Raw genomic sequence first — 13,497 nt, forward strand, 5'->3', positions numbered from 1 at the left:
TGAAAACCATAGCAAACTAAAAATGTCACATTTGACCAAAAAAACAAACTAAATATGTCACGTGGCTTTTCCTTTTTAGTACAGTAAATTACAGAAAACCTCTGTGGCTCTGTCATCTTCCGGTAAAATCTTCCGCCTTGATAAACCAGTCCGTTTGAACATTTGGGAGCGAGAAAATAAGACCAAATAGTAAAAGATGAAATAAAAAACGGAAAAGGGCAGCCCGGTAGCCATGTCTAGGGCTCGAGTCTACGCCGACGTCAACGTTCAGCGCCCTAGAGATTACTGGGATTACGAATCGCTCACCCTTCAATGGGGGTAACCATAACAACCTTGAGTATTTCATGTTTTTTCTGTTTGTTTGTTTTTTTTTTTAATATATCTTTAATTACACCTGCTTATATTAATTGGGGACCTAGGGTTGATAGATTATAGCTTGGTTACATGGTTGGAGTTTTAGCAACATCCCAATTGGAAGGGAAAAGGAAAACCATTGTTTTTACTATTTGTGCTGCAATGTTTTATGTGTGCTGCCATTGAAGGTTCCATGGTCAATGTGCTTAATCAGTTTGAATTATTGAATCAGATAAACTTGTGTATGGTGTTCATTTGGTTTATGAATGTAGCTATAACTTACAATTGTTAGTTGTGCTGATTTTTGAGGCTAACCATTAGCTACTGAGTGATTATTTGATTGTAATGGTTTTGGACTGTATTTGATAGCCAAAGTAGTTTTAGGATTACTCATGTTAACCAGACAGTGTCCCATAAATCAGTGATTTTAAAGTTTTTGAGTTATTTGTGATGACATTTTTCAGGTGCCTTTTCCTAACTCTGTTATTTATTTCTTTTGTTTTATTCTGCCAAGTGGTCAAGATGACTATGAAGTTGTTCGGAAGGTTGAAAGAGGAAAATACAGTGAAGTCTTTGAAGGTGTAAATGTAACCAACAATGAAAAGTGTGTTATCAAGATCCTTAAACCCGTAAAAAAAAAGAAGGTCTGTGATTTTTTAAGTTGTCCCTGCACTTTAGGATATACATTGTCGTGCCTTTGGCCCCTCTAACTCCAATAAACACCATTAGCTTGCTTAGCAGCCCCTAATATAGAGGTGACCTTATATTTGTGCCGTATGTGTGCTGTGAGTGAGTGTGTGTCAGAACTTGTTTTGGTTTACATTTCCTTCTCTATTTTAACTGAATAGTAATTTTTTTTTTGGTATTCATGCAGATTAAAAGGAAGATAAAAATACTACAGAATCTTTCTGGAGGCCCAAATGTTGTGAAGCTGTTTGATATCGTCCGGGATGACCACTCAAAAACTCCTAGCTTGATCTTTGAATATGTGAACAGCACAGATTTCAAAGTGTTGTACCCCACACTGACGGATTATGACATTCGCTACTATTTATATGAACTTCTCAAGGTTATTTTTCTCTGTTCCTCTTGCTAAACATTGGTTTCTAAGTTCTATTCTGGTGGCTTCATGCTGCTTCCCACCTAGAGATACATATTCTTTTCCGGCCGCATTCTGTCTTTTATTGAGTGAAAGAATGCCATGCTGTGTTTTACTGGATTAACTGTGGCATGCTTGAATAATTCAAGACTGATCCCGTAATTGCAGGCATTGGATTACTGCCATTCGCAGGGCATAATGCATCGAGATGTCAAGCCTCACAATGTTATGATTGATCATGAACTGCGAAAACTTCGCTTGATTGATTGGGGTCTTGCTGAATTCTATCATCCTGGAAAAGAATACAATGTCCGAGTAGCTTCAAGGTAGAATTTCTTTGATCCTTTATCCTTCTAACCAATCCATTAATTGTTAGTTTTCCTCTAGATTTTTGAAAGACATGATGACTCATCTTTTCATTCTTTGTTTCCTCTAGGAGTAGGACTTGGGTTAGATCAACCCAATCAACCCAAACTATGGACAACTCGGGCATGAATCTTTGATAAGTTGAGTAAATATGGACATAATTTCTCAACTCGAATAATAGTTGTAGGTACTGGGATAAACTAAGGATTTGATAGTTGAATAATAGTTGTAGGGATTGCTTAAGATGGTGCCATCTGCAGTTTTCACTTAACAGTTATCAGGTAGCAGTTGCAGTGAAAGTAAGCTTATAACCAACAGATTCAATGTTGTCTCGTGACAAAAGAGTTTTATATTTAGTTCAACGCTGACCTCTTACATTGTCAACATGCAAATTCTTTGTTTACTTTGCAGGAAGTTGACAAATTTAAATGTTGTTTATCAGGCACTATAAGGGACCTGAACTACTGGTTGATTTGCAAGACTATGACTATTCATTAGACTTGTGGAGCCTGGGCTGTATGTTTGCAGGAATGGTGAGGGTTATGTTTCCCTGTTGGTACTGTGTATCCAAGTTTTTTAAAATGCTATATTATTGTTCACCATGAAGAACCTCTCTGAACAAGGTGTTCTCTTGCCCTGCAGATCTTTCGCAAGGAACAATTCTTCTATGGTCATGACAATCATGACCAGCTTGTGAAAATTGCTAGGGTAATTTTGGTTTCGTACTTGGCTCAAAGATCTTACAGTTATAGGCAATCGTTCCCATATATGTGCTTAATCTATTTCAACCAGCCAAAACTGGTTCTCCGTCGCATTATTCAAAAGTTGCCTGAATATTGTTTAGTTTTCCCCTTTTTGTGTGAGTTGATCATGCCTTATGAAACATTGAATAGAAACTTGGGTGGGTTTAGAACATGCAATTGCAACACTCTAAACTTTTGGCAGAGTGCTTGCTAGATAAGGTGTGGAGTTTTGACTGCCCTGTTCTTGTGATAACTAAGCTGGTGGGAAAACCCAACTGCTCCTGGCCTTGCAGTCACAAAAGTTGACAAAGTTATATGGCTGTGGCATAAGGTTGCAAATGCTCATTTAATTTGTGATCTTATGTAGATGAATTCTTCTTCAGGTTCTTGGAACGGACGAATTAAATGCATATTTGAATAAATATCATCTTGTGCTTGATCCTCATCTTGATGCTCTTGTTGGAAGGTATGTATTCTCATCTTTAGCATGCAACTGGAATTTAAACTTAAATAAATGATATTTATTTTTGCGTGAACCTTCCACCAGCATAACACTGTAATAAAGATATACAGACAGGGCTTGGAAGGGTTTGGGGGTATCAATAGTTATGGTTGAAAGAAAAAACAGTGGTTTTGGCCTCTGGCCCCCATGTAACCAGAAAAGAAAAAACAGTGCTTCATCCGTCTTTTCATTAGATAATGATTAAACTTTGCAGCTTTATTCAGAAAGGTATAGAAAGTGAAAGATTCTTCCTCTTCTTTCCATTTTCCTACTCCTCTACGTGGATAAATAAATAATAAGTAGGGCAAACTGCAAAGAACTACCTCAAGTTTGGGGTCTATTGCAAGTCGATACCCCAATTTCAAAAACTGGCTTTAAGCTACCACAACTAAAGAACGTTGGCTCTAAGGTACCTCCGTTAGGCTTTCCATTTTATATTGCATGGTGTCAGGCCACGTGGCATTTTTTAGGCCATTTGGCATCCAATGGTTTGCCACGTCATCACTTAACGGAAAAATGGATGGAAAACCTAACGGAGGTACCTTAGAGCCAACGTTCTTGAGTTGTGGTAGCTTAACGCCAATTTTTGAAATTGGGGTATCGACTTGCAATAGACCCCAAACTTGAGGTAGTTTTTTGTAGTATGCCCTAATAAGTAAATAGTTGAACAAATAGTTCAAGGAGTCAAATGAACAAAAAGCAGTTGTCTCTGGCGTGATACTCACACGGCATTTTGCTGAAATTCTAATTCAGGCACAGCAGGAAGCCATGTCAAGATTTATTAATTCGGATAATCAGCATCTTGTTTCTCCAGAGGTAATTTTCTTTTCTTTTTTCCTCCAACTATTAGAAGATACCTTATATTCATCTATTTTTAATTTTCTTTTCCTTACTAGTGATTCTTTGGTCTTTTTTGTGACATCCAGGCCATTGATTTTCTGGATAAGCTTCTTCGATATGACCATCAGGACAGGCTTACAGCAAGAGAAGCAATGGTATTATTTAAGATTGGATGTTTTTTTTTTTTTTTTTTTTCATTTCGTTTCTTTTTCCTTCATGTGTGTTTAATACCCCACACACAAATTTTTTAGTGCATAACATTTAGTATTTTATAAAATACATTCCTGTACAAGAAAAAGGAATTGTTACTGTTGGGTCTATATTTATAAAAATAAATTTCTGGTGCCTTTACCATTGAAGGTCTTGTGTAGTTGCACAGGGCTGGTCATTTCTAAGGTATGATTTTTTTTTAAAGATAATAGATTCATATGTTCCATGTTTCAGGCTCATTCATATTTCGTGGAAGTGAGAAGTGCAGAAAATAGCCAGATGCGGATGCAGTAACACTAGACTCCTATAGAATTCTTGGGTAAACAAACTTATATCCTCTTTGTGTTGGGTGTAGCCTGTGTATGGTCGCTAAATGATAATAGTTGCCTAGCTTAGGTTGTTGATTGCTCCTAGATTTATTTATTTGTTAATGCTGCTGGTATTCGTACTTTTCAAAGTGCATATTGTATTACAGTATTACTCATTTATTATATGAAGTATTTTTGGGTTCAGATCTATGTTAGTACGGTAAAGGCTGGACGAAGCCTTGGCCTTTTACTTTGAAAATTGACATTGCACTTGGTACTTACTCAAAATGCATTGTAAAGTGTCAGTATTTGATTGTCTCAAAGATCTATTTGCTTTGGTTTGCATTGTTTTAGATTTAGGATTGGGAGTTCCAAATTCCAAATACATCTTCAATTTAACAAACATGCACATACATAACATGTTCCACAAAGAGCTTTAAAGCTTATTAACGTCCAACAGTCTGGAACGATCTTTATACAGAACTTCCGTAGTGGTAGTGGTCTTCAGAAATAAGATAGGATGAGAGATGAAGCTTCAAACACATAAATTCTACATGTTCTTTTCCCTCTTGGATTATATATCATTTTTGAAGATGAGGGAAACATGCATAGATATCGGATTTGGGATGTTTTGCTTCTGCATGTTCCCTGCACTTCACTTCAGTTGTGGTGCAAATAAATGCCTGCATGCACACCTTGCACTGCAATCATCAACCACCACCTTGCATCAGAAATAAACCAGAAGATGAAAATGCCACACAATTTTGTGCTAAGTCTAGCTTTATTTACAAGTGCTTTCTCTCAAGGCAATCACCTTTACATAGCTTATGTTATAAGGAGAGGGCCAAAGAGACTTTTACCTGGATTGTCATTGCTTTCTTGTTTGAATCAAGCTGGCTTCCTGCGGGCCCAAAGATGCACAAACTAATTATTAGACTATATTTCTGTTTGGTTGCTTAGAAAAAATATTGAGTTGGGGACCTGCAGTACTCAACTTGAGTCAGATGAATTCATCATCTATATCAATTTAGCTTCTGAAAAAAGCTAAATTGAAATTGAAAGATAGGAGAGATGAAAGACTGAAAGTACCTTTAGCAGCAGCCTTTTGCTTCTCCATGTTCCTCAGACGAGCCGTCTTGGACTTCTGACCGTTGCCTCCTCCCATTGCTAGCTTCTCCTCCTCCTTATTCTTTGAACGTTTCTAAAGGAAAGCTTAATTTGCTACTACTAGAAGCAGAGGGGTTAAGAATGGCCAAGAAAGTGAGATAATGAGAGGGACATATATAGACCTCTCATCAATGAATGCATTGGACTAAGAAACTTCCTTGAGTTTGAGGCCTAGCTAAACTTATTCACACTTGCACATTCACCACTGACTGAGACATTGGGCTCCATATAACCAACACCACTCACCCACCCACACCAATGTGAAACAAACATTTTTTTTCGACCTACCTAGCTCTATAACATGTTTCGTTTAGATCGAGTCTAATAAATCTATACCACACATAGTGCTAAAGCTTATTAGTGACATGCTCATACAGCTGGAGCTCACAACAATTTTGTGGTGCCTGTATATTGTATAATGTGTACTGGTACTAGATAAACTAGCATACTATGTGGTGGACCCACACCACTCCATACAGTGAAGCGGCAATAAATATGTCCCAACGCTTACCCAAAAAAATAAAAAATAAATATGGCGCGCGCAACACCACGCACATTCTTAATCCTTTGTTGCCTGCACAATGTCTCTTTTTCTTGAGTCGTTTTTGGGTGGTAGTTTGGAAAGCTACAGCAATAAATTGAACCACACAAACCTTCAAAACAAGTAAAAAACTGTAATAAAATTGGATTATTTTTTAGGTCAAATAAAATTGGCATTGACAGCCAGAAAAATTTGTCACCTGATTGGCTGATTCCTTGAGTCCAACATTAAAGTTTCAAAAAGGAAAGGTAGACATGATTCTTTGAGTGGGCGTCCTCCAAAGAAATAGACCGCTTAGATCTGAACTCCTCGATAAACAATAGTTGTATGTGATAATAACATGACTTATTGATATGGTGTTATATATTTATTAAAATAAAAATATGGATATAATTATTAATATTTAAATTTTAAGTATTTATCTTTAATAATAATATACATAACTAAGTAAATAACATTTTCTCAGCGTGCTACGATATTACTATATGCACAAAAAGTTTTAAAAGTCCGGGTAGCTGACTAATAGACTTGCCAAAACAAAAAGCCACAATGCACATGACTAAAATTTAAGGGCTTATCCCACCATCATCTACCGTTATTAAAGCACAAAGACCTATCAATCACCGCCGTCTTCATATTTGCATGTACAGGATAAGGACGAAAATGCAAATTGACCAAAAACAAAAGCTTGTGCCTTAAGCTAAATGAGTTCCCCAAGCAAGCACAGTAAATGCATGACGAATTGACCGTTAACCAATCCGCTATCAAAACGTGTCCGTCGCCAAAAGTGACGCAGAGGCAAAGCTAAGAAAGAAGAGCATAATTAAACATCAGAATATGCTTCGCTCTGCTCTGCAAATATCCCTTTCTCTCTGCTTACCTTTGATTATTATAATAAATTAATAATCATTCTTTCTATTTTGTCTATAAACTGTTAAACTCATCGCCACCGCTTCAATTTTCTTTGTTTTCATTCTTCAAATTCGTTAATTCAATAATTCGTCGCGCTGTTTTGGGATTTGGACTTGTAGTCATCAATACTATGGAGCTTGTTCAGGACCTGTTTTTCACGGCATCTGTGGCGCTGATTCTCTCTTTCCTCGTCGCCAAACTCGTCGCCGTCGCTATCGGTGGGCGTGAACCGGAAGCGGCGGAGTTCAAAGTGAGTGAGAAGAATGCTGGTGAAGGACTGGTTATGGAGGAGGTGCGCTTCGAAGAGAGACTGAAAAAGGAGGGTTTTGAAGCGCAGAGGAGGGTTGAGTTCGTCGGAGTAGTGAAAGAGGTTGATCAGTTTGAAGTGAAACCGGTTCATCGGGTCGAAGAAATTGTTGAACCACTGCAGCATCGTCAAGAAGAAGCTCGTGAATTAACGGAGTCGGTGGCCGTTGGATTGCCGAAGAAGTCATCGGACGGCGAGGAGGAGGAGGCGTCGGTTGAGAAAGCGACCTACTTTGCTCTTGACCGTTATGAAGCTCAGCAGAATTCTGAGAACAGAGGAGTTGAAGAAATTGGGGAAGAATCAGCACCGAACGACGTCGTTGCTGCACAATCTGAGGAGATTAGGGTTGTAACTAGCTTTGAACCAAAGGGAAAGAGCGAAACGAAGGAGGTTAAATTGGAGAATTACAGCGATGAGGATGATTGGGAAGGGATTGAGAAGAGTGAATTAGATGATGAATTTGCTGCGGCTGTGAAATCTGAAGGACAATTTTAGCTTTGGAAAATCACAAATGTTGGTGGTGATCGATGTGCAGGTGAACTTCAGCTTATGGGTCTCAACCTTTCAGACTGTGGCAAGTGGTACTAGACTTCCCGTTAATCTTTCTCTGTTTATATAATTAATTTGTGTGGCTAATTAGGTATCCATGTCTTTATGCTTGTTTACTTGTCCCAACTCTGAAATGATAGAGATACAAGCTGGTGAAAACAGAAAAAAAAAGTAATTTCAACCAATATGTCTAACAGACTAACACCATTAGAAAACAAAATGTAATTTTCTGGCAATATGTCTAACAGACTAACACCATTACGAAAAGGATCCGATATAATATCGGTTTTATGTAGGGTTTGAAATAATTAGAGCCTTAGAGGGCCTCTTCATGCTGTTGTTGCTTCTTATGTTGGCAATGTGTATGGCAAAAACTATAGTCATAATGGCAACATACATTTTATTAGTCTGCGGTGTTTTTCTGAAACTCTGTTGTGTTCTGCAGTCTTGACTGATAGTTAGTCGAACTAGCGTAAGAAGAATTAACCTAGTAATTACTGCACCAAATGATAAATTAAAATGCTATGGCTAATTGCTTCTTTATAATCTTGTTGACTTATACCTTGTCTTGCCAGTTCTTTGAAAATCATGCCTCCATCTAGCATCTGTTGAAGCTTTATTTACTCAACATGGCATTGAAAGAGTCTCCAGTCGTCACCCTATGTACACCAATTTTTGTGTGTTTTCCTTGGCATGTAATACTTGGAGTTATTTTAGTACTACAATAGCATGAACAGATTATACATATAATTCGGTTTGGTGCAGAGCTTTTTCAGGCCACCAGATGACAACATTGCTTACACTGATCCTCCCAACCACATGTGCTATTCCTCTGTGTTTGATTAACCCCTTTTCTTTTCAGTCAGTTTTATTCAAAAAAGAAACAAACAAACCAAAAGAACAAAATTAGAGGCAGTAAAGTTAAAGTGTAAAGCTGTTCTGAAACTCTGTAAAAGAATCAAAAGAAAAGCTCATTGTGATCTATAAAAGCTGGGTATGGAAAGTGGTATGTTTAAGGACACACGTTGGACCTCCACACTTTTAAAACATTTATTATTTCTTTTCTCCCATATATACACCATATACACAAGGTATAAATAGCTGCTAACTCCATTACCCCTCGATGCCCATAAGAAATCTCTAATTGAGCTAGGCATAACCCACTAGTTTGGACCAGGATCATTATTCTTATTGCTCGGTGTAAATGTTGTGTGGTTATAAATTCTGTTGTGCATATATGCATGTATTGATGTGGTTCTTGCTGACTTTACAAATGATTTGAATGTTGGTGGATGATTTAATCACCTAAATGTTCGCTAATTATGAATGACTCTCACTGATAAAAGTGCCCATATATTATTAAATGTTGGCTAATTACAACTGTCTTGTAGTTCTGAAAGAAACTCAAATCTTTAACTCAATTTTGAGTCAGATCACAGAGGAGGATACATGCTACTTATTTCTACTTTGTATTTTTAGTACATAAAGGGGATGCATGTTTGGGCCAGGATTTTAATTTGTGCATTATACAAGAAAGGCTTATTCATACCATTGCCCCCTGTAAGATACACTTTTTTTCACTTTGCCCCCTGAAACTTAAATTCTCTCAGTTTGCCACCTGAACTTCAAACAATTGTTGCAAAAAACTCTATACCGTCAACTCTGTCAATTTTTCTGTTAAAAAAGCTGATGTGGCACCTATATGACATGGGTGGAACCCTTTTCTAGTTATGTAACATCCATGCAGACATTAAAAATTATAAAAAATATGATTATATGAGTAGGGGACGTTGCAAATTTCGAGCTTAATGTCAATTTTTTATAATTTTTAGTGTCTGTATGGATGTTACATAACTAGAAAAGGGTCTCACTTATGCCATATAGGTGTCACGTCATCTTTTTTAACGGAAAAATTGACAGAGTTGACGGCATAGGGTTTTTTGCAACAACTGTTTGAAGTTCAGGTGGCAAACTGAGAGGATTTAAGTTTCAGGAGGCAAAGTGAAAAAAAGTGTATCTTACAGGGGGCAGTGGTATGAATAAGCCTACAAGAAATATTTTATCATCATTTTGTATAGTCAGGGTTTCATGGCTAAGTAGGGGGCATTTGATCCTACTGATGCAAGGGGCAATACTTTGATTTGTTTCATAACAGAGTTACAGCTTCACAGATAGCAAATTAAAGAGCTACAGAACACAGAAGTAAGACTTTTTATTTGCTGTTCCTTTCCCCTTACACTATAAGCTGTAAAAGCGTCATCTTATTCTAGTTAAATTAGTGAAGTGTTTCCCCTTGACTTAGTTCATCCTCCCATCATGATCATATCCTCCACCACCCCCACCGCCATAACCTGGACCGCCTGAGCCCGAGCCTGCCCCATATCCACTTCCTCCACCATTGCTGCCCCAACCAGATCCAGATCCAGATCCTGATCCTGACCCGAAGCCACCACCTCCTCCTCCGCCATTGCTAAATCCACCACCATTACCACTGCCCAAGCCATACCCGCTTCCAAAGCCACCGCCAACTTCACCACCAAAGCCTCCGCCCCTACCACCTCCCTGTCCAAAACCACCAGAACCGTAACCAGACCCTCCCCCGTAACCACCAGCTGTCAGATGCCCTCGATAGGTAGCCTCTTCACCATGCCAATTCTGGAGCCCTTTGTCCAAATCATTTCTCTTCTCTCTCAGGGACCTCCCTTCTCTGGTGGCTTCAACAGCTATATAACTAAACAGCCCCATGGCCAAGAAAATAAGACTCCAAGAAACCACATTACTCCTTCCCATGACTTCTCCTCCAAATTGCAACTGTAGCTTCAAAACAGAAGACATACATACTTAAGGTCACTATTCAAGAGAGAGAGAGAGAGAGAGAGAGAGAGAGAGAGAGAGAGAGAGAGAGAGAGAGAGAGAGAGAGAGAGAGAGAGAAGTCTCACCACTATGTTCTGTAATGTCTTTTAGCTTTCCTCTACAATTTTCTGTAGCTGAGAGCTGAGAGCTTTAACCGAATTCAAGCCAGAGAGAGAACTAGAAAGAAAGCAGCCTAAAATGGTGGCACAAAAATGAGGTTGAGGTTGAGGTTGAGTACGTAGAAATAGGGGTCCCTTAGATTTATATGGAGGTGGTTCTTCTTTGTTAGGGTTTGGGTTTGTAAGAGCTGCTGAGCAGATTGGCAGGAAAGCATAACTTGCAGCAGGGTCTGCGTGCGAGCTGATTCTGGTGCTGAGGGCGATTTGCATGACACGATGGTGCAAAGTTGTTGCCTGAGGTTGCGAGTACTATATCGTAATGATGATTTTGGTCATCTTACTGGCCTGTGGGCTATGGGCTTCTGGTCATTCCGTTAATAACAAAACAAGTTCTACTTCTCTTCTTTTTCTTGGCCATTAAGTTCCTACTTCAATCGGTCCAAATTCAACGAAATAAAGGGCTAAAGAGAATATGGGCCGGGCTAAGATGATAAATTATTAGATAATGTTCTTAAAATAATAATCAAGAATTATGTACTTTTTTTTATTGTTTCTTTCTTTCTTTGTATAAAGTAAGACATGGGTCATGACCGACTGTCCTTAAGGTCGCGTTGAATTAAAACGCAAATTGACAATCTTATTGGTGGACCCTATGGTATTGGTAGGTGAACGTATGGGTTTCCAAAGTTTGTGTGGTGCTTAAGCTTTAAGCCACCGTTCTGTCCTGTAGTAGTTCGTTAAGATTTTATTTGAATGGTCTCAAATCAGAGAATACACCTAATAATTTTTCCTCAAGTAAAGCCTGCAATTGACAACAGAGAGATTTTATTTTTATTTTTTGAGCTAATAGGCAAAAGGAAATTATGGGGACCGATATTTAGGTCTCTCCATGGTTTCCATTTTTCTTGGTTGGTCTGAAAATCCAGTAAGAATGCCAATAAACGAGGTGATGGGACCATCTAATGTTGAGCTGCCTCATAGCGACAACGATTATAACTGTCTATGCTTCTAAAGCTTAGTACATGTCAATCATTAATGGGAGGTGGTGGCATTCACAATCAATCATCAAATTGGTTCACTAAATATTGTGTTAGTACAGGCCCGGCCGTATCTTGCTAAATAGAATACTATCATATATTGACCAAAATATATATATCTTATCATTTAATGGGTAAAATTTTTATAGAAAAAGTATATTCATGAATAAAATACTTTATATTTTACATATATAAACCACCAATCGATTTTAAGGGCAAAACGTTCGCATGCATAGATATGAGAGAGCGTATGAACAAAATTACACTATATGAAAAGACTACTTCTACAGCTTTTGCCCTAGCCGATTCATAAACATTAAACAGATGGTGATCATCAAATGCTCCTAATTATTGAGAGTGAGTTCTAAATTACATCTATAATTATTGATGGTTGTCCGTTCTAATCGGAAAAGACAATTCAACACACATAAGCAATCAAACTGAGAATTGACTTGTTGTGACCATCTTCAGTCTTTGGGTGGGAGAAAATGACATTTGAGCTACAAATATCATAATTGTTATGCATGTGGCAGTTGATTCATGCATCAGCCACCCGATTTATAGGAAGCTTTTCTATCATTATTATATGGGTTATGAATAAGATTATCATCTAATTAATTTCTTTCTTGATAAACTTTCATAAACAACTTCTAATTATAAATAATAGAATGCATGTAGACGATTTTATATTGAAGCAGTCCATAACATTAGTTTTTGGTTTCTCCTAAATTAGCTGAAACAACATGCCAATTGAGTGATAAAGATGTGATGGGGACAATTATAAGCAGGCAAACAATTGAGGGGTCACAAAAGCAAGATTCCATAAACAGCTTAGAGAGGTGATTCTTCAATCACTCATACACCATTGCTTGCTCTCTTTTCTTTTTCTTTGCCAATCACCAACTTGGAATCATGATACCTCTGAAACTGATAAAACAAAATTCACATCGCTTTCACATGTTAATTATTTTGGCCAACATGAAATGATGTAGGCTTAATCTGATATTTTTGATTAATACAAAAGTTCCTTGTTAGAAGCTGAGCAGGTTCGCATTATTCAAATTAGAAGTTAGCTTAATAATTTAGATTAAAGGTCGTAATTCTTAAATTTTGATTGTAGTCTCTATATTTGACTCCCATAAGCTCCACTTGTATTTGGTTGTCAATGGTACAATAAGATTTTGATATGATGCCATGTACCTTATAAGTTAAAATTGAAAAATAAAAAATATGAGAGGAGTAGTGAGAAGATGAGTTAAGAATTTAAAATTTAAAATAAGGGAAGAGTTAAATTTCTTTCAATGTAACAAAAAAACAATATGAGAGGAGGTTCAAGAAGAAGACGACTACTTAAATTAAGCTCAATGTTTATATTGGAAGGTAAAAAGTATTGTATTAATATATTTAAATTGATAATCCAAAGCCTTAATCCATGTTTACCACTATGAAACACTTACAAATGCCAATGCTCTGCACCCAAACTCTTCTAATTATAAGCACTAAGCAAATTAGCAATAGAAAAAAGAAAAAGAGCTTCCACTCAACAATTATTAGTGGTAGGGTCCCTTTGGGGCAAATTTCAACAAAGT

At 37.5% G+C, this 13,497-nt stretch overlaps 3 protein-coding genes and 1 pseudogene across 4 annotated transcripts; 2 read left to right on the forward strand and 2 right to left on the reverse strand.

Moving 5' to 3' along the window:
- The first annotated feature begins 149 nt into the window (after positions 1-149).
- On the forward strand, positions 150-4,626 carry LOC147278680 (casein kinase II subunit alpha-2-like; annotated as a pseudogene). Its single transcript, XR_015123534.1, has 10 exons — positions 150-318; positions 869-998; positions 1,229-1,423; positions 1,622-1,779; positions 2,262-2,352; positions 2,462-2,527; positions 2,946-3,028; positions 3,818-3,880; positions 3,991-4,059; positions 4,349-4,626. The product of XR_015123534.1 is annotated as a casein kinase II subunit alpha-2-like (transcript).
- Positions 4,627-4,865: 239 nt separating this feature from the next.
- Positions 4,866-5,749, reverse strand: LOC147278681 (uncharacterized protein At2g23090-like). The gene is made up of 3 exons (XM_086252360.1): positions 5,512-5,749; positions 5,283-5,323; positions 4,866-5,123 (listed from the first exon to the last, which is right to left on the reverse strand). The coding sequence occupies exons 1-3, from the start codon at positions 5,585-5,587 to the stop codon at positions 5,004-5,006; spliced, it is 237 nt and encodes a 78-aa protein (XP_086108486.1). The 5' UTR covers positions 5,588-5,749; the 3' UTR covers positions 4,866-5,003.
- Positions 5,750-6,906: 1,157 nt separating this feature from the next.
- LOC147278682 (acyl-CoA-binding domain-containing protein 3-like) lies at positions 6,907-8,008 on the forward strand. Its single transcript, XM_086251346.1, has one exon. It carries the CDS (start codon positions 7,173-7,175, stop codon positions 7,842-7,844), a length of 672 nt encoding a protein of 223 aa, XP_086107472.1. The 5' UTR covers positions 6,907-7,172; the 3' UTR covers positions 7,845-8,008.
- A 1,899-nt stretch (positions 8,009-9,907) lies between these two features.
- LOC147278683 (uncharacterized) lies at positions 9,908-10,750 on the reverse strand. The gene has a single exon (XM_086252457.1). It carries the CDS (start codon positions 10,731-10,733, stop codon positions 10,197-10,199), a length of 537 nt encoding a protein of 178 aa, XP_086108583.1. The 5' UTR covers positions 10,734-10,750; the 3' UTR covers positions 9,908-10,196.
- Between the last annotated feature and the right edge of the window lie 2,747 nt (positions 10,751-13,497).

Source organism: Dryas octopetala, chromosome 7 (assembly GCF_963921425.1).
Source record: "Dryas octopetala chromosome 7, drDryOcto1.1, whole genome shotgun sequence".
Classification (NCBI taxonomy): Eukaryota; Viridiplantae; Streptophyta; class Magnoliopsida; order Rosales; family Rosaceae; genus Dryas; species Dryas octopetala.

What these genes read in the sequence shown, in the direction of transcription:
- LOC147278681 (XM_086252360.1), bottom strand. Translation starts at nt 5,587, where the DNA reads ATGGGAGGAGGCAACGGTCAGAAGTCCAAGACGGCTCGTCTGAGGAAC. An exon ending in GCAAAAGGCTGCTGCTAAAG is followed by an intron (nt 5,324 to 5,511) that starts GTACTTTCAGTC and finishes TTGGGCCCGCAG; the next exon opens with GAAGCCAGCTTGATTCAAAC. An exon ending in AGAAAGCAATGACAATCCAG is followed by an intron (nt 5,124 to 5,282) that starts GTAAAAGTCTCT and finishes TGATGATTGCAG; the next exon opens with TGCAAGGTGTGCATGCAGGC.
- LOC147278682 (XM_086251346.1), top strand. Translation starts at nt 7,173, where the DNA reads ATGGAGCTTGTTCAGGACCTGTTTTTCACGGCATCTGTGGCGCTGATT.
- LOC147278683 (XM_086252457.1), bottom strand. Translation starts at nt 10,733, where the DNA reads ATGTCTTCTGTTTTGAAGCTACAGTTGCAATTTGGAGGAGAAGTCATG.